The sequence below is a fragment of the Phyllobates terribilis genome, unplaced genomic scaffold (assembly GCF_046119375.1).
Source record: "Phyllobates terribilis strain yellow unplaced genomic scaffold, ASM4611937v1 Scaffold_12__6_contigs__length_324123572, whole genome shotgun sequence".
NCBI classification, from domain to species: Eukaryota; Metazoa; Chordata; class Amphibia; order Anura; family Dendrobatidae; genus Phyllobates; species Phyllobates terribilis.
In genome coordinates this window covers 255,748,592-255,770,819 of record NW_027362772.1, presented here as the reverse complement: position 1 = coordinate 255,770,819, position 22,228 = coordinate 255,748,592, and the positions used below count along the sequence as shown (strand labels likewise).

At 42.4% G+C, this 22,228-nt stretch overlaps 1 protein-coding gene across 2 annotated transcripts; it reads left to right on the top strand.

Moving 5' to 3' along the window:
* Nucleotides 1–9,295: 9,295 nt before the first annotated feature.
* TMEM52 (transmembrane protein 52) lies at nt 9,296–20,619 on the top strand. Of its 2 annotated transcripts, none has more exons than XM_073656875.1 (5): nt 9,296–9,518; nt 11,299–11,363; nt 11,444–11,488; nt 15,174–15,343; nt 19,153–20,619. In XM_073656875.1, exons 1-5 carry the CDS (start codon nt 9,453–9,455, stop codon nt 19,455–19,457), a joined length of 651 nt encoding a protein of 216 aa, XP_073512976.1. In that variant the 5' UTR covers nt 9,296–9,452; the 3' UTR covers nt 19,458–20,619. The 2 variants fall into 2 exon arrangements, with proteins under 2 accessions (XP_073512976.1, XP_073512977.1); XM_073656876.1 differs by lacking the exon at nt 9,296–9,518 and adding an exon at nt 11,164–11,199.
* The last annotated feature ends 1,609 nt before the right edge of the window (nt 20,620–22,228 follow it).

The window sequence follows — 22,228 nt, the reverse complement described above, 5'->3', positions numbered from 1 at the left end:
ACTCTCTGTGTCTATGTGTCCTGTGTCGTGTGTGTGTCCCTAGCAGTGTATGTACAGACTATGGATACTCACCTACCCGATGGATGAGAGACGCGTCTGCTCCGTCCCGCGCTTGCAGCATCTGCCGTGAAGCGATCAGCAGACTGTCAGCTGATCGGCTTGTAATCAGCTGACCGGCTGGTTACAAGCCGGTTAGCTAACAGCTGATCGGCTCACCGGCAGATGCTGGAAGCGCGGGATTGGAGCGGACCGGACGCCTCTCCCCTGACATCGGGTAGGTGAGTATCCATCCTGCGCCTCCGTAAAAAAGCGATGGAATTACGCAGTGTGTGAACACTGCTGCGTAATTCCATCGCTTATAATGGGCACAATAGAGAGAAAGCGCGGGACGCAGCTGCGTAAAGAATTGACATGCCAATTCTTTACGCAGCTGCGCTTTCCCGCTGCGTAAAATTACACATTGTCTGAACGGCAAAGTGAATTTCCCATTCACTTTGCTGGCAGACACAAAGCACATTGCGTATTTTCAAAAAGCGAGCGGAAAAAAGCGCGCGAAAATACGCAATGTGTGAACGCAGCCTTAAGCTGATTTCTCTACAGTGTGACAGCCCTTCAGATATTTGTAGACAACTATTAAGTCTCCTCTCAGTCTTCTCTTTTGCAAGCTAAACATTCCCAAATCCTGTAACCGTTCCTCATAGGACATAGTTTGCAGTCTGCTCACCATCCTGGTAACTCTTCTCTGAACTTTCTCCAGTTTCTTCATGTCTTTTTTTTAGATGTGGTGCCCAGAACTGGACACAGTATTCCAGATGAGGTCTGACCAAAGAGGAGTAGAGGGAGATAATTACTTCACGTGATCTAGACTCTATGCTTCTGTTAATACATCCCAGAATTGTGTTTGCCTTTTTTGCTGCTGCATCACACTGTTGACTCATGTGCAGTCTGTGATCTATTATTATACCCAAGTTTTTTTCACATGTACTGTTGCTTAGTCCTATTCATCCCATTCTGTATATGCTTTTTTCATTTTTCTTGCCCAGATGTAGGACTTTGCATTTCTCCTTGTTAAAAACCATTCTGTTAGTTGCTGCCCACAGTTCAAGTTTGTTTAGATCTTTTTGAATCCTCTCTCTTCTCTAGTATTAGCTATCCTTCCTAGCTTTGTGTCATCAGCAAATTTAATCAGTTTATCCTCAATTCCTTCATCTAAATCATTGATAAGGATGATGAACAACACAGGGCCCAGGACAGAGCCTTGTGGTACCCAACTTGAGACATTCTTCCTACTGGATGTGCAACCATTTATGACAACTCTTTGGGTCCGATCACTAAGCCAGTTATGAATCCACCTAACAGTTGCTTGTCCATTCCATAGTTGGTCATTTTTTCAATAAGGATGGTATGAGATACTTTGTCAATTGCTTTGCTGAAGTCAAGATATACTATATCTACTGCATTTCCCTGATCCACCCAGTCAGTGATTCTGTCATAGAAGGAAATTTAGTCTGACATGACTTATTAAGTTAAATTAACCAATGTTATTCTATGGGGCCGTGCGCATGTCAGATTTTTTTCCTCCAACAAAGTCTGTCCAAGGAAAAAAATCTCACCATGTACGATTTGCATTCGATATCGATATTCAGATTGTACTCGACCATGCAAAAGTCAATGAGTCCATGGAAAGCAATCGATTGGTGCAATTTTCATGGATTGACAGAATGGATAAGATGAAGATTTTTTTTTCCATCTTCTCTTAATGTAAGAAAATCGGATCACACTATGATCAAGCTTGATCAGACTGTGATTAGCATAATTGACCCGATCCTCTCGGATGAGAGATAATACGGTGGTGTGACCCCAGCCTGAGCCACATTCATTATTTCTCCTGCACCTTTGTTGGTCTAGTTTTTGCTGGTGTTTTTTAGCCCATTATTCATTGGTGCCTCTTTTAATTAGCGCTTTTTTTTTTTAAGTCTATTTCATGTGCTTTCTTTTGATCTTCTGTTTTTTTGTTGTTTTTTTTTTTACACGTTTGTGATTGTGTGTCGTGTTTGGGGTCTTCAGCCATTTTCGTCTTATTCATCAATTATTGACCTTTTAAAAAGTCGCAAAATATTTTGCGCAAAGTTTCTCCAGTCCTTTCAGAGTGATTTCACGTAAGCCTGAATTTTTTTACCAAATGTTGCAACATTTTAGCAGAACGTGTGCACAAAAGTTGCAAAACAGACAAAAATAGAGAGACTTTTTGGACAAAATTCATGAACCTCATGCATCATTTTGAAGAATTTGGTACAAAAAAAGTCAACCAATACCACTAGTAAAGGATAAATAGATCTCTTTATTCTCTGGGTTAATTTTTGATTGCGGTTGTGGGAGGTTAGCGACAAATGGTAAGCCAAGAAATCTAGATTCAGTATTGTCAGGTCACTTTATTCACAGTGAACATAAACTTGGTTCCCCAGCAGAGTATAAAGTCCACCAGAAATTAATGCTTTTCTTCAGCAAGAAATAAACAGTACAAGACCTTTCCTTAGGCCACGTTCACACATTCAGTATATAACATCAGTATTCGTATGCCACTTACTTCCAGAATATTTGTTTCTAGTTGTTTTTTTCCCTTGGATTCTATTGCGAAATCATGATGAATGTCTTTCTCTTTAAAGGGAATCTGTCAGCAGGTTTTTTTCTACCTAATCTTCCAGCAGCATAATGTAGAGACAGAGACCCTGATTCCAACGATGTGTCACTTACTAGGCTGCTGGCTGCAGATTTGATACAAGCCTAGTTTTATCAGCCGGAGATTATCACTAGAGGACTACTAGGCCTGGTTCCAGGTAGTCCAACCACACTCCCACCACTGATTGGCAGCTTTGTGCCTATGCACAGTGTACACAGAAAGCTGCCAATCATGTGTGTGAGCTCAGCATTCAGAGAACTGCTAGATCTGCAGCAGAGAAAACAGCTTTTAATCAAACTTGAAGCAGACAGTAAATGAAGTAATCTGTCGCTGGAATCAGGGTCTCTGCCCCTACATCATGCTGCTCTTGGATAGGGTGAAAAAAACCTGCTGATATATAATACACTGCTCAAAAAAATAAAGGGAGCCCTTAAACAACAGATTATAACTCCAAGTAAATCAAACTTCTGTGAAATCAAACTGTCCACTTAGGAAGCAACACTGATTGACAATTAATTTCACATGCTGTTGTGCAAATGGAATAGACAATAGATGGAAATTATTGGCAATTATCAAGACACCCTCAATAAAGGAGTGGTTCTGCAGGTGGGGACCACAGACCACATCTCAGTACCAATGCTTTTTGGTTGATGTTTTGGTCACTTTTGAATGTTGGTTGTGTTTTCACACTCGTGGTGGTATGAGACGGACTTTACAACCCACAGAAGTTGCTCAGGTAGTGCAGCTCATCCAGGATGGCACATCAATGTGAGCTGTGGCAAGAAGGTTTGCTGTGTCTGTCAGCGAAGTGTCCAGAGGCTGGAGACGCTACCAGGAGACAGGCCAGTACACCAGGAGACATGGAGGGGGCCGTAGGAGGGCAACAACCAAGCAGCAGGACCGCTACCTCCGCCTTTGTGCAAGGAAGAACAGGAGGAGCACTGCCAGAGCCCTGCAAAATGACCTCCAGCAAGCCACAAATGTGCATGTGTCTGCACAAACAGTTAGAAACCGACTCCATGAGGGTGGTATGAGGGCCCAACGTCCACAGATGGGGGTTGTGCTCACAGTCCAACACCGTGCAGGACGCTTGGCATTTGCCACAGAACACCAGGATTGGCAAAGTCGCCACTTGCGCCCTGTGCTCTTCACAGATGAAAGCAGGTTCACACTGAGCACATGTGACAGACGTGACAGAGTCTGGAGACGCCGTGGAGAGCGATCTGCTGCCTGCAACATCCTTCAGCATGACCGGTTTGGCAGTGGGTCAGTTATGGTGTGGGGTGGCATTTGTTTGGAGGGCCGCACAGCCCTCCATGTGCTCGCCAGAGGTTTCCACTTTAATTTTGGGGGTGACTCCAAATCCAGGCCTCCATTGGTTAATAAATTTGATTTCCATTGATGATTTTTGTGTGCTTTTGTTGTCAGCACATTCAACTTTGTACAGAACAAAGTATTCAATGAGAATATTTCATTCATTCAGATCTATGATGTGTTATTTGAGTGTTCCCTTTATTTTTTTGAGCAGTGTATAACAAGAAAACACTGAATTTTCTTAGTCTGTGTTCAAGCACAGAAATTTGGGTGCTTTGAAGTGAAGATGAAACCAGAGGTACGTGCAAAACTTGTTGCCACCTCAGGCTTTTTTCCACACATCAGTGTTTTTTGGACTGAATGACAACACATGGACACATTGCATTGTATTTTATGGGCTGTTCACAAATCCGTTTCTTTTTGCTGACAAAAAAAATGGTAACATGTCCTACTCCGGTCAGTTTAGTGGCTAGAACTCGCCCATTCTAGTGAATAGGTAAATAAAAAAAAATAAAAGTTGCTCTGAAAAGTTTGCAAAACTTCCAGCTACTTTTTTTTATTAAAAGAAAAATCCTAGACAGACTGTTGGTATAATTGGACACAAAAAACAAACCCAGATACAAAATGAATCGGCATAAGGTCTGTTTCTTTCTAAAAGTACATGAAAAATAAGGCGTGTGTGAATAAGGCCTTAAGTTATGTGCACATGATTGACATATTTTTCAGGTGGATCTGCCTCAAAACCCACCTGAAAAAGCATTCATAAAAATACTCAAAAGGATGAAGTTGGAGATAAAAAAAAAATAACAGGAAAACGCCGGTAAAAAAACCCCTCAAAAACAATGGAAAAACACTAAAAAAGAAGCCGTTGGTAAAAAAAAACACAAAAACTTATCATGCACTAAGACACAAAAATAATGCTTCAGGACAAATAAATGCCGATATTAAGTGTCTACGTCTTGGTAAAATCAGGGTTTGCCCACTTCTAAAAGACATTGTGTCCTCATACTTTTACTGTCTAGCAGCAGGTGGGTACGGAGTGTAAACTATAAGGAATGCATAGTTAGCAGCTGTACCCAGTCTTCTGCCTAAGGCCTCAATCTGACTTTTTTTTCTCATAACTATTTCTTTTTCAGTATCCTAGATTCGTTTTTGATCCAAGTATCAGCTTTTATAATAAGTGTATCATCTATTTTTCTCTTATACAAAATAAAAATTGAGAATATTCAAAACTTCTCCTATGGCCGGGTTTAGACAAGAAGACCGGCAACCCGATGGCTTGATACAATCAAGATAGTGGCGGAGAAGACCCTGGTGGACCTATCTAGGCTTGCACAAGATGGATCTTCCTACAGAGTGTTCATCCATCAAGTCGCCATGGCTCGAGATCAAGCTGAAGGCAATTAATAATAATAATAATAATAATAATATGGTGTTTCCGAATGTCATCCGTATGTCAGTTCTTTAAATCTGCATAAAATCTGTTTTATACATCATGAATTTAAAAGTTTTCAATGTTAATAATTGCAATGAATGCAGAAAATAGATGCCATATGGATGGTCTCAATATTGAACTCAATTCTTTACGCACCCATTGAGTTTGATGGGCGAGTTTGATCTGACAATTGGATCAGAGTGGTGCATTCTGCATATTTTTTACACATGGACCCAGAAGTGTAACAGGGCATATATGAACTACCCCATTGACTTGCATTGGTCTTTGGTGCTTCATTTGGGCAATCTGTTTTGCATTCGGACATCACAAGAAAGTGAAAAAGACACATTCACTTGGATGAGTGAGTTTCAGCCACAAATCTGATCAAAAATAAATTGATCTACAAAAAAAAAATGGACAGGTGAACATGCCTGTAGACTATAATGGGTCCATGAAAAACTCAGATTGAGCGTGCAAAAAACTGACATTTTAATGAGGCCTTACTGTCAAGCAGCAATAGGGTAAGAGGTGGAAGTAAATGTAGGAATGCAAAGGTAGCAGTCATACCCATGGGTATGAATCATTGTGGGTGGGAATCACGTACGTGTTCTATGTTTTCTCTGATAGAACACATACACATTATAGTTCAAGCGGCTGTTCCCGTTTTATTGCTGATCAAGGGGTCCGCAAAAAATCATGGCGACATCTCCGTTTTTGATCCGAGTCAAGGATCAAAATTACCCACACAAGTCTATGGGTCTGTGAGAGTCAAAGGCAGCACATGGAGGGCATCAACGTACTGTCCGAGATTAACATTGTAATGGGTAGGAGAACCTTTGCAATTTATTTCATTTTTCATCAGTAAAAAAACCCGGTTGAAACTCTAATGGCAAAACCTGACGAACACTGATGAAAAACACTAATGACACTCACGGACGTCTATATGAGACTTAGGGGGTCCAAAAGCACTTTTGCTACATAAGAGGACACTAATATTATGAATGCCACAATGTACATGGGGGCTTTGTTACAGATTTTTTATTGGAGCACAGATAGTTGCCGATTTTATTTTTTTGGGGGGGGGGATACAGTAAATTCTTCACAAATGGTGATTATAGTGCACTGTGAACTTTGTTAAAAAAATTATTAAAATGCATCTGATTACCTTTAGATGGATTACATGACCGGTTATTGTTCAATACAGGGTATTTGGAGATGCAGTATATAATGCTCACCATACAGTATATAGCTTTCTTTTGTAGTAACTGGGTATAAAAGAATTCCTGTGTGTGATCCATTTCACAAGAGGTAGAATAACCTAAGGTTCAAGCTAGGCCGAATTCAGATGTCAATCTGTATATCACAGTCCGAGGATGGACAGCGATGCACGGACCGACCACAGGTCTCCAGACCTGATCTCCGCTGTCTCATATATGCCTATGAGCCTGTCAAGTTTGGGTTCGGAGACCCGTGACCAGTCCGTGCATCGTGGTCTGTACTCGAGCTGTAATATAGGAAATTTGGCATTAAAAGGGATAGGAAAAATTGTATTTTTTCCCCTCAGCACCACTGTAGTTGGCATTGCAACTCCTGTCTATTCACGTAAATGGGACTAAACTGCAAGAAGCGGCGTTGCCAGGGCTGGAGCTCTCCGCATCTCCTAACGAGTGCAACTTTGAACTGTATAGATGTCAACAATGATGCTGATACAGTCGAATTCTGTGGTGGAGCAGGGAGCCATATGCCGCCAGCCATACTACTCTCCGTCCTATAGGCCCCAGTGGTGTGATCTATTAAGTCAACATTGGCGGAGTGAGTATGTCTCCTGACCTGAATCCAAAAGCCCGATAGGTATATATCAGGCTGTAGAGTTTGGGTCAAGAGACCCGCGCCCGGTCCTTATATCGTTGTCCGTTCTCGGATGGCGAAACACAAATGTGTGAAACCAGCCACAGGCTCAGTGCACATTGCATTCGTGCCTCCTGTCTACGCATTAACAAGGTGTATCTGCCACCAAGGTTGGCATCTCTGCATCTATCCGTCGCTGCACCACTTATACTCATTCTCAGAGGACACAGTCCAGGAATTGTCCATGCTTAGTCAGGTCATCTAAGAGGAGCCATTGTCTCTATAGTGATATAACCAGGACATTTTGGCACAATGGAAGAGATTTATCAGGCTAAATGCATGAGGAAGTAAAATAGGAGGAAACGGAGTAAATAGTGGTTTAAAAGTTAATAACGTTTATTACACCATTAAAAGAAGCGTGTAACAAGACAAGCGAACGATGGGTCAACCACAAGTGATCAAAAACCACATATAATTCATAGTAGCCAATATATAGCAAGTGCTAATATGGCAGGAGAATTCCCCTAAAGTCACCCTAATAAATATATTGCAATTTTCCCAAGGGAGTAGTATAGTCAAGCGGTCACTTAATAAAATATGACAAAGGGGGGTAAGCCTTACCAGAGTGGTATTGAGGCTCAGGTTGACAAGAAAGGAGGATGGACAAGAGGCGCGATGCGCGTTTCGCATTTTTTCAAGCTCAATTTTTCGAGGACATAGATGTAGAATCACAAAAATTGGCCGGTGAAATTCAAGCGATGAAATTCAAAAAGTTCCACATAGATATTCGATGCAAACAAACTCAAAAGAGTATATAGATGGAGGAATTATAACGATCAATCTCCATCGGAGTACATCTAACTAAAGGTCTAGATCAACCTCGGTCAAATCGAACACGTCCTATGAGGAGAAACAGCCCCCATCCAATAAAACGACAGTGGGAACCGGCCCATCACGCCAAATGACAAAAACAATCCAAACCAGACAGACTAACAAGAATAAGAGATCAGTGACTCAACCACGGGGGAATGCTGCCCGGGAGGGCTCCAGGTAATAAACCTGTCCACTCATGTTTTGGACAGAGCCCAATTGGAGGTCTTGAGTAAGGCCATGGCCCCACTATCAGTATTCGGTCAGTATTTTTTCTCAGGAGTGGGAGCCAAAACCAGGAGTGGGTGAGAAATGCAGAATTGGTGACTTGTTTCGATTACACCTTTTCTCTGATTGTTCCTCACCTGGTTTTGGCTCTCACTCCTGAGAAAAAATACTGACCCAATACTGACCAAATACTGATAGTGGGGCCGCGGCCTAAAGGGTCTTATGCAACTGACATTCCTGTTATTTATAAATGCACGAGGATTCAGTCAATTATGACTTGCACCATATTTATGTGTTTCATGCACTTTCTGTGCTCTGTTTGACAAGAGGGTGTGGCTTTGCAGCAAAGGGGTGTGGTCTAATATGCAAAAAAAATCACTAGAATTGTGCTGCACATGTCTAGCACAAAGCAAACCAACTAATAGGTAGACTAGACAGCCTTAAAATACGCCAGATATCTCAAACAGCATGAACCTCAGTGGTACATATGGCGCATTTAAGACTAGTCCAAGAATTAGACAGAACTGATACTCATTCTCCAATATATAGATATATAGAGAGAGAGAGAGAGAGAGAGAGAGAGAGAGAGAGAGAGAGAAAGTAGACCAGTTGCCCTAGCAACCAATGGTGTCCAAACAACCAATCATATCTCTGTTTGCATTTTCAACTCCACCTTAGGAAAATGTAAGCTGAGCTGTGATTGGATACTGATAAATGTGCTCTGTTGCATGTAAATAAAGAGCATAGAGAAGGTGGAACCGTTGCCCCCAGCAACCAATGGCATCAAACATCCAATCAGACGTCTATTTACATTTCTAAATGTGCCTTGGAAGAATGTCAGCTGCGATGTGATTGGGTGAGCCCGGCAGTTCTCTGCACTGTACGCTGTAGTAGTAGAGGCCGGGAGGAGCAGGCGGAGCGGCGGGGCAGGGCTCGGAGGATGGGCGGGTGTGCGGCTATAAACCTCGGTGATGTCAGCGGCTCCTCCAGACTCTGTAGTAGCGCTCGTCGTTGTCTACGAGCGGTTAGAGCTGCGCTGTTATCCTCCATACAAGAAGTGTCACTGGGGTGGACGCCATGGCGGTGTGTGGATATTACACGTCGGGGAGGCTGCTGTTGCTGCTCGGCTGCCTGCACATCACGGTAACGTCTCCCCCTTCTCGGGGCTTCTTTGTTCTCTGGACATGGGGGGGCCCAGCACGATGTGAGCCTCCTCCTCGCGGCCGCAGCCCTCTCTATAGCGAGGGACTGACTGGCAGGGCCTGGCTGCAAGAGGTTCTGCAGCAGCTGACACTCTTTGATTCTTTATTTTTTTGCATTCTTTCAGCCTTTTCCAGGTCGGATCCCATCTCCTCTGTGGCCTCCTCCTCCCCTCTATGCTGCATGGCAGATTATCACACTGCTCATATTAATGTTCTGGATTACAGGGATGATGTCTCTATTTAGTTTTGTCTTTTCCGTTTGGACACTTCTAGATTAGTTGTATTGCATTGTTCTGGGTAATATTTGCTACATTATCCTGCTGTTGTAGATTAACTGAGTTTGCCTGTTGGTTTTCTAGATTAAGGATTATTCCCAAAATATTGAATAATCGTGTATTTTTGGGATAAGGGATAGTTTAATGTTAACTGGTGGTCTGACCTCTGGGACCCCCCCTTGAGATCACAGCTCTTAAACCTTTGGACTGGACCCTGCAGAGCCTCGTTATGAATGGTGAGGAGGTCCACTCCATTCACTGTCTATGGGACTCCTGGAAAAAGCGGAGCGCTGTTTGGCTTCCATTTTTAGGAACATGGGCCCTTGGTGGGGGAATGACCCTTCTAGTATTTATTTGTATGGACTGTTCTAGATTACATATGCATTTGTACAAAGTGGTCTAGATAAAGTGAGTAAATTCCCAAAATATTAAATAAGATAGAACATAATTTGTTGATTGCTGAGAGTGGGGGGGGGTCTGACTGCTGGGACCCTCCCTCTCGAAATTGCAGTTTTGCATAGCCCACCTCTTGAATGTAACAAGTCCACATGCTCAAACTACATCTCATTCGTTGTCTGTTGGACAAACCCAAGCGCAGCGGCTTCTTGGGTTCAAGAGCCCCAATCTCAAAACAAAACCGTTGTGTGCCCCCCCCCCCAGAGCAATCAGTAATTTATGCCCTACTGTATGGATGATTATTTTTCTTGTATGCAAAAATGTATTTTTGTTTTCATAAGGGTTTTTTTTTTGTTTTGTTTTTTTTAGATTTTCATCCATGTGTGGTCCTTGTCAGATTTTACCATCAGTTTTTCTTATATGCACCCCAAAAAAAGTATAATCTAAATTTTGTATTTTTCTTTTTTCTACACCAGCCCATAGACTTGCATTGGTGCGTTTGATTCGTCGCTCTGATCAATGTGGGACATGTCTCCGTGTTTGGGTGCGGACCACTTGATCCACAAAAATCAAAGGACATCTGAACAGCCCAATAGACTAAAAGGGTATCTGGTCTATCTGTGAAGAACTGATGTGTGAATGAGCTCTAAACTAGATATAAATTTAGTTTTATTCCAAATTAGCGATGACTTCTAGATTAGGGTTATTGCAATCTAGATTTTTTTTTATGGATTGAGCTCTAAATTGAGTTCATCATGATTATAGGTTTTTTTTTTTTGTTTGTATTTTTTGTGAATTTGTGTTAATTTTATGGGATTTTGTGTATAAATATGTATAATCTCCTGGGATCTGGTGTCTGCTGCAGTCTGGACTAGTCGCTCTGTAGGTGCCTGTGTGAATTATGATTTCCTGGCAGCGCTGCATTATGTCATGGGTCGGCTATGTCTCCAGGTTGTGTGTTTATTTTTACAGAATTATGAGAGCATCGAGGCGCTACGTGACATTCCCCTCCTGTTATAAATTTTTTTTTTTTTTTTTTTAATTTTGCAGATTACTTTGTGTTTGGCGGATGACGATAATAGCCTTGAGCATGGCCACAGTCATGATTGTGGCGGGTAAGTGTTTCTATAGTTTGTTTGTGTATTTTATTTGTTTGTTTTTTATTTTTAACTTTTGTTTATTTTTTTTATTTCAGCGATTGTTCTCAAGGCACAAACTGGGTCAACCTCTGGTATGTGTGGTGAGTGTCAGCTTTTTATGATCTTTTATTATTTTCTTTCTTTATTGCTGATCTAGCTGTAATTCTTCAGTACTCTGCCTATAACAGTGACTTCTGTACAAAGCGACTATGTATCACATTGGCATCCAGAAGTTTTCTGAACTAAGTGTGAATGCAGAGTGCAGACTTTTCCAAGTATAAAATTGCTGATAACAGGGAGCAATATATTGAGTTAGCAGAAAACGTGGAAGGCATAGAATATAGATTTAGCCTTACGTTCCCTCCCTTCCCCTACTTATTGAATGGACTGGCGGTGTTAATTTTGATAAAAGCCGTACTGTTTGCTTTGCAGCTTTTACTGGGTATTCGTAGTATTTGCACATTTTGTGCCATCTGTTAGTTGCTGAAAGCGGCTTCTTCTCCGTTGCTGTGAAATTGAGGCCGATGTTTGTTTTCCCGACCCCATTGGCATTAAAAGCTGGTACAGGAATAGACTTCACCATGTGTCCTTAAGGCTTGGGCAGCGGATCATATGAGAATAATGACCGTCGTATGGATCATGTGGTGGTCCTTGTGACTTTTGACTTGAGATGGTCGTAATGAATCCTTTAGTTTCTTTACTTACCCTGTGCTTGGATTGTATTCAGTCTTTAATATAGAAGCGTTTCTCATTGTTAAACGATTACCCCCTCTGTCACTGGTGGACACAGAAAAACCATATATGGCTGATGCAAGAACTGGACCCATAGATTGGACTTTCTGTTGCATCACTCTTCAAGGAGTTGGATTAGAAAACGCTACATGTTGCATTTTATTGGACCTTGCTCACCAGTTTTATAGTATAAAATGGGAGAAAAAAACTGATCCCAACTGATGCTGATTTGACACTTGAGGCCTAAGAAAACTGATGGCACAGATGAATGGAAACCCGGCCTTGTGCCACATTTATCATGTTTTACAGTGTTGCTATAGTTAAAGTGTAAACTGGGGAAACTCCGCACTAAACATGAGCATATGAGGCTAGCAGATGGGCCTTTTGGCCGCTGTGTGGCCAGTATGGGTTAATGTGTCATGAAAAGATAGCAGTCGCTAAACTATTCTATGTCATACAACAGTGTGCAGTAAAAAGTAGAAAAAATTATATATAATTTTAATTTTTTTTAAACATTGGTGTTTTACACCTCATGAAGGTTTTGAAAACCTTTCTAGAAAAGGGAGCGTGGGTAAGATCTTCCAGATTAATGCACAAAGCTTATCAATGCATTGTTGCAAATTTTGCACAAATTGGCAGCTGTATAGTGTGTTAATTTAATGACTTTTAGTAAATAGTCCCAAAATATTTCTGATTTTATTTTTTTTGTAAATCTCCTCCTACACTAATCTGACCAATCAATATCACCTGTACCCATCGGTAGTTGTCTGTGCAACCAGGTATAGAATTGCCAAAACCTTTCTATCTTAGAGGGTCGCTATCGTCTTAAAACTACGTACTTGTTTGAATAAGTTTTGTTAAATGTATCTTTATTCCCTTTTTTTTGCCCTTTTTTATCACAATCTATTATAAAAATAAATTAGTCCTGCAAGCTTCACACTGTCCACTAGGGATTTTTTTTTTTTTTTTTTTTATTATTTATTATAGCGCCATTTATTCCATGGCGCTTTACATGTGATGATCATACTATTGTCTTTTAAAGAAGAGTTTTAAACAGGCTTCAGATCAGCAGAGGCAGGTAACTCCTCTGTACACAGCTGATAACATGGCATCTACCAATTCCAGTAGATATCACAGCTAACCTGCTCCTCCTCACTACAGTGATCTTTTCACATGCACATTAGATGCTTCAACAAAAAAGATTGTCAATCTGTTTATTGCTGCTAATGTATGTTTCCTGACACAGGAAGTGGGAGTGTTAAAGAAAGTGTGAAAATGGCAGTTTTTTTATTTGTTTCGTGTTTATTTATTTTTTTATCACTGCATAAAAAATCTTAAAATTTTTTCACACTGGCATAATGAGGCTCCTAGTTCCTGTTGGGTGCATAGACACGAGCAGCAGCAGACTGACTCAAACCGTATTGAAGTGTTTAGGAAGCAAACTGTCATCAGGGCAAAGGTTATTTTGCAGTGAGGAGGTAAGCTGTGACATCCTGTATTATGAATGGATCCTGTGTTATTAGCTGTGTTAGAGGTGTTGTCTGCCATTGTACAGGAGGAGGAGGTGAGCTGTGACGTCACCTATTGTGAATGGTGGATCTTGTGTTATCAGTCATTGTGCAGGAGGAGGGGGTGAGCTGTGACCTCCCCTATTATGGATGGATCCTGTGTTTGTCAATCATTGTAATCCAGTCTTAATGGTAATATTTGCAATTTGTTCCCCTCCTTCAATAAATATTGGGCTAGTATCCATTGGACCTACCTGACAATATCACACTTTTTTTGGCATGTGTAAGTAATAATCCGGGAGCCTGTTCTTTGGTTTATGCACCAGCCCCCCAGATTGTGCATTTACAGGTGGATAGAGGATGGGCCTTTGTGGGGGGATCTTGGTTATTTTGTGGCTTTATATTTAGGCTTTGCTATGTGTTTGCAGCTGTTGCTGGTAATTGGCCCCAAGGAAAACAAAGATGACTGTGAAGGTCTATTTTAAGAAGCTGGAAGATTAAAGCTATGGGGGGGTCATTGTGTTTTGTAGTGACCTTAATGAGGAAGTTATCCATCTGGATGCTGAACTCTGACCAGGCTGACTGTGGTTGTCATTGGGCTTTGTTCTGGTCCCCACAGATATCGACCATAGGAAATCCATGCTGCTTAGTTCATGAAACCTCTAATTTATTGCAGCAGCATGTGGAGGAAACGGTGGAAATTGCCCTCTGTATTGATTTACTGTATAGTATATTTAATTCTAGAGATTTTAAAGGCAATGTCAACTTTTTTTTTTTCTTTCTTTTAGTGAATCTAAAAAGGAAAAATGTAAAAATGAAGCAAATTTGTAAATGGTCTTTATTCAAGATGTTCTAATCTCTAGACAGGCTATCAATATCAGATCGGTGGGTGTGTAATGCCCCCCGCCAGCTGACTGACTGCGGGCGCTGTGTCCTCTTCATTGCTCACTGGTCACAGCGCTGTATACCTTGTAGTGGCCGTACCTGGTACTGCAGCTCAATCCCATTTACTGGAGTTGATTGGAGCGGCACTGGAGCGCTGAGGCTACTTCATCCGCAGTTGGGCCGCCTCTGATCTGATACTGATGGCCTATCCTAGGGAATAGGAATAATCCCACTGTTGAGCAGTAGTGGAGCACAGTAGTCCTTTATTGGACAATTTGCTAACAATTGGAATCATGCACATAATAATATTCTCAATGACAGGAGAGTAGTAAGTGCACCCCCTCCTTCCTTTAGTCATATCTCCAATACTATCTACTACTCTCCAGCCTAAAACAAAAGGGAACAATAATACTTATTCTCGTTTCTGGAACAGGTTTGCTTGCATTTTTTTGGTGTTTTTCTGATGTCCTGTAATTGGGAGTTTCCATTTGTTTTTTTACCTTTGTGCCAACTACGAATTAGGACTGGTCCGCTGACTTTCCATTATGCTTTTGTATCTGGTCCCTGTTCCAAAGCCTTTAATTAGCAGCACTGGTGGAGGGAAGCATTTTTCTGTCTGTGTTTATGTAGACTCGAGCCTCTTTCTTTCTCTCTTCCCCAGGCTGATCCTGGTCACCATATTTCTGCTGTTGCTTTGCGGGACCACTGCCAGCTGCATCAAGTTCTGCTGTAAGAAGAAGAAACCGCCCGTGCAGACCCTGCCAAATCATCCCTACGAAGTGACTGTGATTGCCATAGATAACGACAGCACCATCCACAGCACGGTGACTTGTAAGTATAATCTTATACGACCGCTGTGCACAGAAGAGAATATTCTGCATAAAGCTGCAGACATTCCCCCTCTAGTTTTATGCTATTATAGGCATGATATGTGGCACCATAAACAAGTCTGTAAAGCAAATTCCTCATGTGGACAGTCTATTGTGTAATTAAAGGGAACTTGTCAGATTCTCCCCCCCCCCCCCCCCCCCAAGCCTCACTAACCCACCTTCTTCACCACTTAGAACCTTAATCTCACTTCCTAATGAAGTCTGATTGTGCAAACAGTAGTTGATATGCACTAGTTTCACCTGCGGACCGACCATACTAAATGTGTTTGCTCATGAGCAGTCTTTTAATATCCTATTTACACAGGCCGATCACACTGCAAATTTGCACCAAACTATCTGCAGGGTGGCTCAGTGGTTGGCACCATTGCTTTGCAGCACTGGGGTCCACGTGGGTGTTCTCCATGTGTTTGTGTGGGTTTCCTCTGGGTTCTCTGGTTTCCTCCCACACTCCAAAGACATACTGATAGGGAATGTAGATTGTGAGCCCCAATGGGGACAATGATGTCTGTAAAGTGGTGTGGAATATGACAGTGCTATATAAGCCAGCAAAATAACTAAAATCTGTAAAATAAGTACACAGACTGCCATTGTTCTTAACAGGACGATGTGCTGCCGAGATTGATAATTTTTTCATTAGCACAAAAAAAGATAATTTCACCTGCCGAACAAGTGTTTTGCAAGTTCATCAGATGGTGAGAATCCTGTTTACAATGCACGGTTATCATAAAAGTAACGTTCACAATAACCATGCAGTAGAAATGGACCTTAAAATAACTTGTATTGCCGTCCTTCGCATACGGTAATTACTTCAGACTAGTCTTAACGAGACGTCACTTCACTCAGATTTTCTGCATCCAATGCGATATTCACGTCCTTCTCACTCGCCAAATCCCCCCTGTAGCGTGAATGAGGAGGCCCTCAATCATGTCTGGGGGGCGGCTGATTACCGCACCTGAGGCTGGATGGCTCTTGGTGAAGTGACACTCTACTGGACTAGTCTGAGGTAATTAACAAATGTCAAGGACTGCAATACAAGTTGTTGTACTATCTGATACTTGATTTGGATGCAGGATTAGGGCTCTGAATTGTAATTTTGGGGGACTTGACAGGTCCTTTTTTTAATATGCCAACCTATTGCAGACAGTCACCGAGGTTCCCAGTTGCAGGACACCGTTACCAGATATTATTATTTATTATAGCGCCATTTATTCCATGGTTCTTTACATGTGAAAAAGGGTATACATACAAAAGCAATTACAATAATGAACAAAAACGTGACGACGACTGGTACAGGAGGAGCAAGGACCCTGCCCACGAGGGATCAGTCTACAAGGGATGGGTGAGGATACAGTAGGTGAGGGTAGAGCTGGTCATGCGGCGCTATAGTAGAGTGATGGTTACTGCAGGTTGTAGGCTTGTCAGAAGAGGTGGGTCTTCAGGTTCCTTTTGAAGGTTTCCATGGTAGACGAGAAACTGATATGTTGAGGTAGAGATTTCCAGAGTAGGGGGGATGAACATGAGAAATCGTGTATGAGATTGTGGGAAGAGTAGATAAGAGGGGAGTAGAGGAGGAGATCTTGAGGATCGGAGGTTGCGTGCAGGTATGTACCAGGAGACAGGTTGTGGATGGCTTTGTATGCAGTGGTTCGGGTTTTGAACTGGAGTTTCTGCGCAATTTGGGAGCCAGTGAAGGGATTGACAGAGGGGAGAGGCTGGGGAATAGCAGGGGGACAGATGGATTAATCGGACAGCAGAGTTTAGGATAGATTGGAGGGGTGCGAGAGTGGTAGAAGGGAGGCCACAGAGGAGGTTGCAGTTGTCTAGGCGGGAGATGAGGGCATGCACTAATGCGTTTGCAGATTTGTGGTTGAGAAATGTGCGGATCCAGGAAATATTTTTGAGTTGGAGTTGGCAGGAAGAGGAAAGGGCTTGGGTATGTGGTTTAAAGGAGAGATTGGAGTCCAGAGTTACCCCAAGGCATCGAGCTTGGAGGACTGGGGAGAGTGAACAGAAATTGATGATAGATGGGTCAGGTGGGGGGGATGAATGAGATGATGGTAAGATGATGAATTCTGTTTTATCCAGGTTAAGTTTTAGAAATCTAGCAGGGAAGAAGGCTGAAATAGCAGACAGACATTGTGGCATTTTGGTTAGTAGGGAGGAGAGATCTGGTCCAGAGAGTTAGATCTGTGTTGTCGGCATAGAGGTGATAATGAAAGCTGTGAGACTCTGAGCTGTCCCAGGCCAAAGGTGTAGATGGAGAAGAGTAGGGGTCCTAGGACTGAACCTTGGGGGACACCGACAGATCGGGGGTGAGATGAGGAGGTGGTGTGAGTGAGAAACTGTCTGGTATGAAGAGATCCATGATGGGGCCAAGTCTGTGATGCCTAGAGATGAGCAAGTCTGTAGTAAGAGGGAATGGTCCACTGTGTCAAAGGCAGATGACAGGTCCAGGAGGAGGAGGACTGAGTAGTGTCGCTTGGATTTGGCAGTTAGTAGGTCATTGGTGACTTTAGTCAGGCAAGTTTCAGTAGAATGGTGCAGTCAGAAGCCAGATTGGAGATGGACAAAGATCAGGAGGAGAGGTGGGAGGACAATTCAAAGTGAACATGTTCTAGTAGTTCTGAGGTATGGGGGAGAAGTGATATGGGACGGTAGCTTGTCAGAAAGGATGGGTCAAGGGAGGGCTTTTTGAGGATGGGTATGATCAAGGCATGTTTGAAGCATGAGGGGAAGACACCAGTTGTTAGTGACAGGTTGAAAAGGTTGGTTAGGGTTAGGATAAAGATAGTGGTAAAGTTGAGGTGGGACAGGATTGGGTTAAGTTCACAAGTGGCGTGAGGTGTGATTTGGAGAGTAAAGAGGAAAGTTTATCTTCTGTAATGGTGAAGAAGCTGGTTTTGGAGGAGGATTGAGTAGGTGTGAGTAGGGCCGGGGGGGACTTTAGGCAAAATCTTTGCCTCATTCTTCAAGCAGAAGATTGACATTAAAGTCTTCGGCTGAGATGAGAGGGAGGAGGCGCTGGGGGGCGGAGGAGAGAATTGAAGGTGTTGAATAACTGTTTAGGGTTATGAGACACGGAGGATATGAGAGATGAGAAGGTTTGTTTTGCTGCAGTGAGTGTGGTCTTGAAGGTAGTAAGGTAGTGAAGGACTGTTTGAATGCGATGAAGTGCTCATTGGAGTGGGACCTTTTCTATCTACGCTCAGCAACCCTGGAGGCCTGTCGCAGTTCTTTAGTTAGGCTTGTGTGCAAGGGTTGCCTGTTAGTGCGAGCTTTGGTATGTGTGAGGGGGGTGACTGAATTGAGAACTGCAGCTGTTGTGGTGGTATATAAAGCGGCAACAACATCTGCGTTGTATAAGGTACTGGTGTCTTTAAGAGGGAGAAGGGATTAAGAGTGTGTAGGTCAAGGTGTTTAAGATTTCTGCGAGGAGGTGCAAGATCTTTATTATTTAGGATTGTCCAATGCAAGCTGTGTAGGCATACTATCCTGCCCCATCTGACATTGCTGCTGAAGCAACTGTGTTTTCACGTCCTGGTCTTTTTAATTTAGAACTGGATTCTTGTGCGAAACCCCTTGGACCATGGCCCCTTTTGGTGTTTTTCTATGTCCAGGTTCTGGGGAGAAGATTATAACTTTGTAGCAGATCTTTCTTTTTTCACTGTACATATTGGCCATTACCATGACTTAGTCAGGTGGCATGTAAGTCTCCTCTGATTTAACACTTGCCTTTCCATCTCTTTGCAGCATACAGCTCGGTGCAGTACCCTCACATGTTTGCTTTTGGCGATCCTGAAAGAAGCGCCCTCTCACCCCCAGCTTATAGCCTATATGCTCTAGAGCTCCCACCAGCCTATGAAGAAGCCATCAAGATGGCTAAACCCAGCAATGAGGTTGGCGCCTCGACGACTGGCCCGAAACTAGAGGACATCACCGAGCATGAGGGACCTGAAGAGGAGTCAGATCAGCAACCGGAGCAGCAAGCTGTATCCAATGTCGCTGACTCACCTCCTCAGTATGAAGAGAGTGAAGTTACAAGTGCTATCCAGTGATGACTAACTATAGATCAGGAACCCTCTCTTCCCGCAGCTTGGCTTGGAATCTTAAAGGATCGTGTTCTGCTACAGTTGCCAGGGGATAAGATCCCCCTCCCTGCCCCCTATCTGTTTGCAGAGCTGTGACCTACATATAAGGCTTGAACTTTCTAGATGAAGCCTTCAGGTCCTTTGCGCTCTTGTATCATGTGAACAGGATATTTATACTCCATGTCTGTCCTGTAAATACCTGGTGTCTCTTCTCTCTGCAAATGGAAGTTGTAAGAGACCGTTCTGCAAAAAAAACAGCTTGTATTTGGCTTTTCTATAGTTTCCCCTTATGGTCATAAGGGAATATTGGAACGCTTACAGGCAGTGCAAGGAAACTATTTAAAATTGTTTCATATTGGGGGGCAGCCATCACTGTTAAGTGAGTTTCCAAATCCATACAGTATTGCTTGCTTTAAAAAACAAAACAATTACTTGTAAATAGTTTTTGAGGTTAAGCTGGGTAACAATACGGGATTTGTAAATGTAACTGGACAGATTTGCCTTTAAGGTCTCCAGATAAGTTGGGCAGGAATGTAACGGTGGTCGCATAGGTTGTCGCCTGTCGTAGTTTAAAAATGCCATCCAGGAATAGGCGTCTCATCCACAACTCCATTGCTTTAATTCTTTTAATGTGCCCCCTCTACCCTGTGTAAATGACCTGTTTGCAGTCCCAGTAGTGTTTTATTAACACTACATTTGCTGGATGCCCCACATAAAGGAGTGCCTATGCACCGTACATGTAGCATGATTTACCTCTTCACTAGCTTGTGCCATCTCCTCTGAACATTCCACATCTCGGGATCGAGGTTCCTATCAATCTTTTTGTCCTCCTTCTTGCGGAAGGATCCATTTTTTACATTTTTTTTTTATCTAGCAAATTGCTGGCATGAGAACTCGTTGCTACGTAACGGAATTTACTTCTGTAAATATCCAGATCTTTCTGTTATTAAGTACTCACAGTATGTAAACTTTTTCTTCTTTTTTTTTCTCTTTTCCTCTTTTGACGTGTATAGCAATATAGATTTACTGTATATTTTAACGTATAACTTGAAATATGTAACAGTTTAACTATTTTTTTTTTAAACTAATGTTAAGTATGTAAAATACCAATAAAACTCTTAACTGCTAATTAACTTGTGTTTTTTTTTTTTTATATATACAGTACAGACCAAAAGTTTGGACACACCTTCTCATTTAAAGATTTTTCTGTATTTTCATGACTATGAAAATTGTACATTCACACTGAAGGCATCAAAACTATGAATTAACACATGTGGAATTATATACTTAACAAAAAAGTGTGAAACAACTGAAAATAGGTCTTATATTCTAGGTTCTTCAAAGTAGCCACCTTTTGCTTTGATGACTGCTTTGCACACTCTTGGCATTCTCTTGATGAGCTTCAAGAGGTAGTCACTGGAAATGGTCTTCACTTCACAGGTGTGCCCTGTCAAGTTTAATAAGTGGGATTTCTTGCCTTATAAATGGGGTTGGGACCATCAGTTGTGTTGTGCAGAAGTCAGGTGGATACACTGCTGATAGTCCTACTGAATAGACTGTTAGAATTTGTATCATGGCAAGAAAAAAGCAGCTTGGTAAAGAAAAACGAGTGGCCATCATTACTTTAAGAAATGAAGGTCAGTCAGTGCGAAAAATGGGCAAACTTTGAAAGTGTCCCCAAGTGCAGTTGCAAAAACCATCAAGCGCTACAAAGAAACTGGCTCACATGAGGACCGCCCCAGGAAAGGAAGACCAAGAGTCACCTCTGCTTCTGAGGATAATTTTATCTGAGTCACCAGCCTCAGAAATCGCAGGTTAACAGCAGCTCAGATTAGAGACCAGGTCAATGCCACACAGAGTTCTAGCAGCAGACACATCTCTACAACAACTGTTAAGAGGAGACTTTGTGCAGCAGGCCTTCATGGTAAAATAGCTGCTAGGAAACCACTGCTAAGGACAGGCAACAAGCAGAAGAGACTTGTTTGGGCTAAAGAACACAAGGAATGGACATTAGACCAGTGGAAATCTGTGCTTTGGTCTGAGGAGTCCAAATTTGAGATCTTTGGTTCCAACCACTGTGTCTTTGTGCGACACAGAAAAGGTGAACGGATGGACTCTACATGCCTGGTTCCCACCGTGAAGCATGGAGGAGGAGGTGTGATGGTGTGGGGGTGCTTTGCTGGTGACACTGTTGGGGATTTATTCAAAATTGAAGGCATACTGAACCAGCATGGCTACCACAGCATCTTGCAGCGGCATGCTATTCCATCCGGTTTGCGTTTAGTTGGACCATCACTTATTTTTCAACAGGACAATGACCCCAAACTCACCTCCAGGCTGTGTAAGGGCTATTTGACCAAGAAGGAGAGTGATGGGGTGCTACGCCAGATGACCTGGCCTCCAGTCACCAGACCTGAACCCAATCGAGATGGTTTGGGGTGAGCTGGACCGCAGAGTGAAGGCAAAAGGACCAACAAGTGCTAAGCATCTCTGGGAACTCCTTCAAGATTGTTGGAAGACCATTTCCATTGACTACCTCTTGAAGCTCATCAAGAGAATGCCAAGAGTGTGCAAAGCAGTCATCAAAGCAAAAGGTGGCTACTTTGAAGAACCTAGAATATAAGACATATTTTCAGTTGTTTCACACTTTTTTGTTTAGTATATAATTCCACATGTGTTAATTCATAGTTTTGATGCCTTCAGTGTGAATGTACAATTTTCAAAGTCATGAAAATACA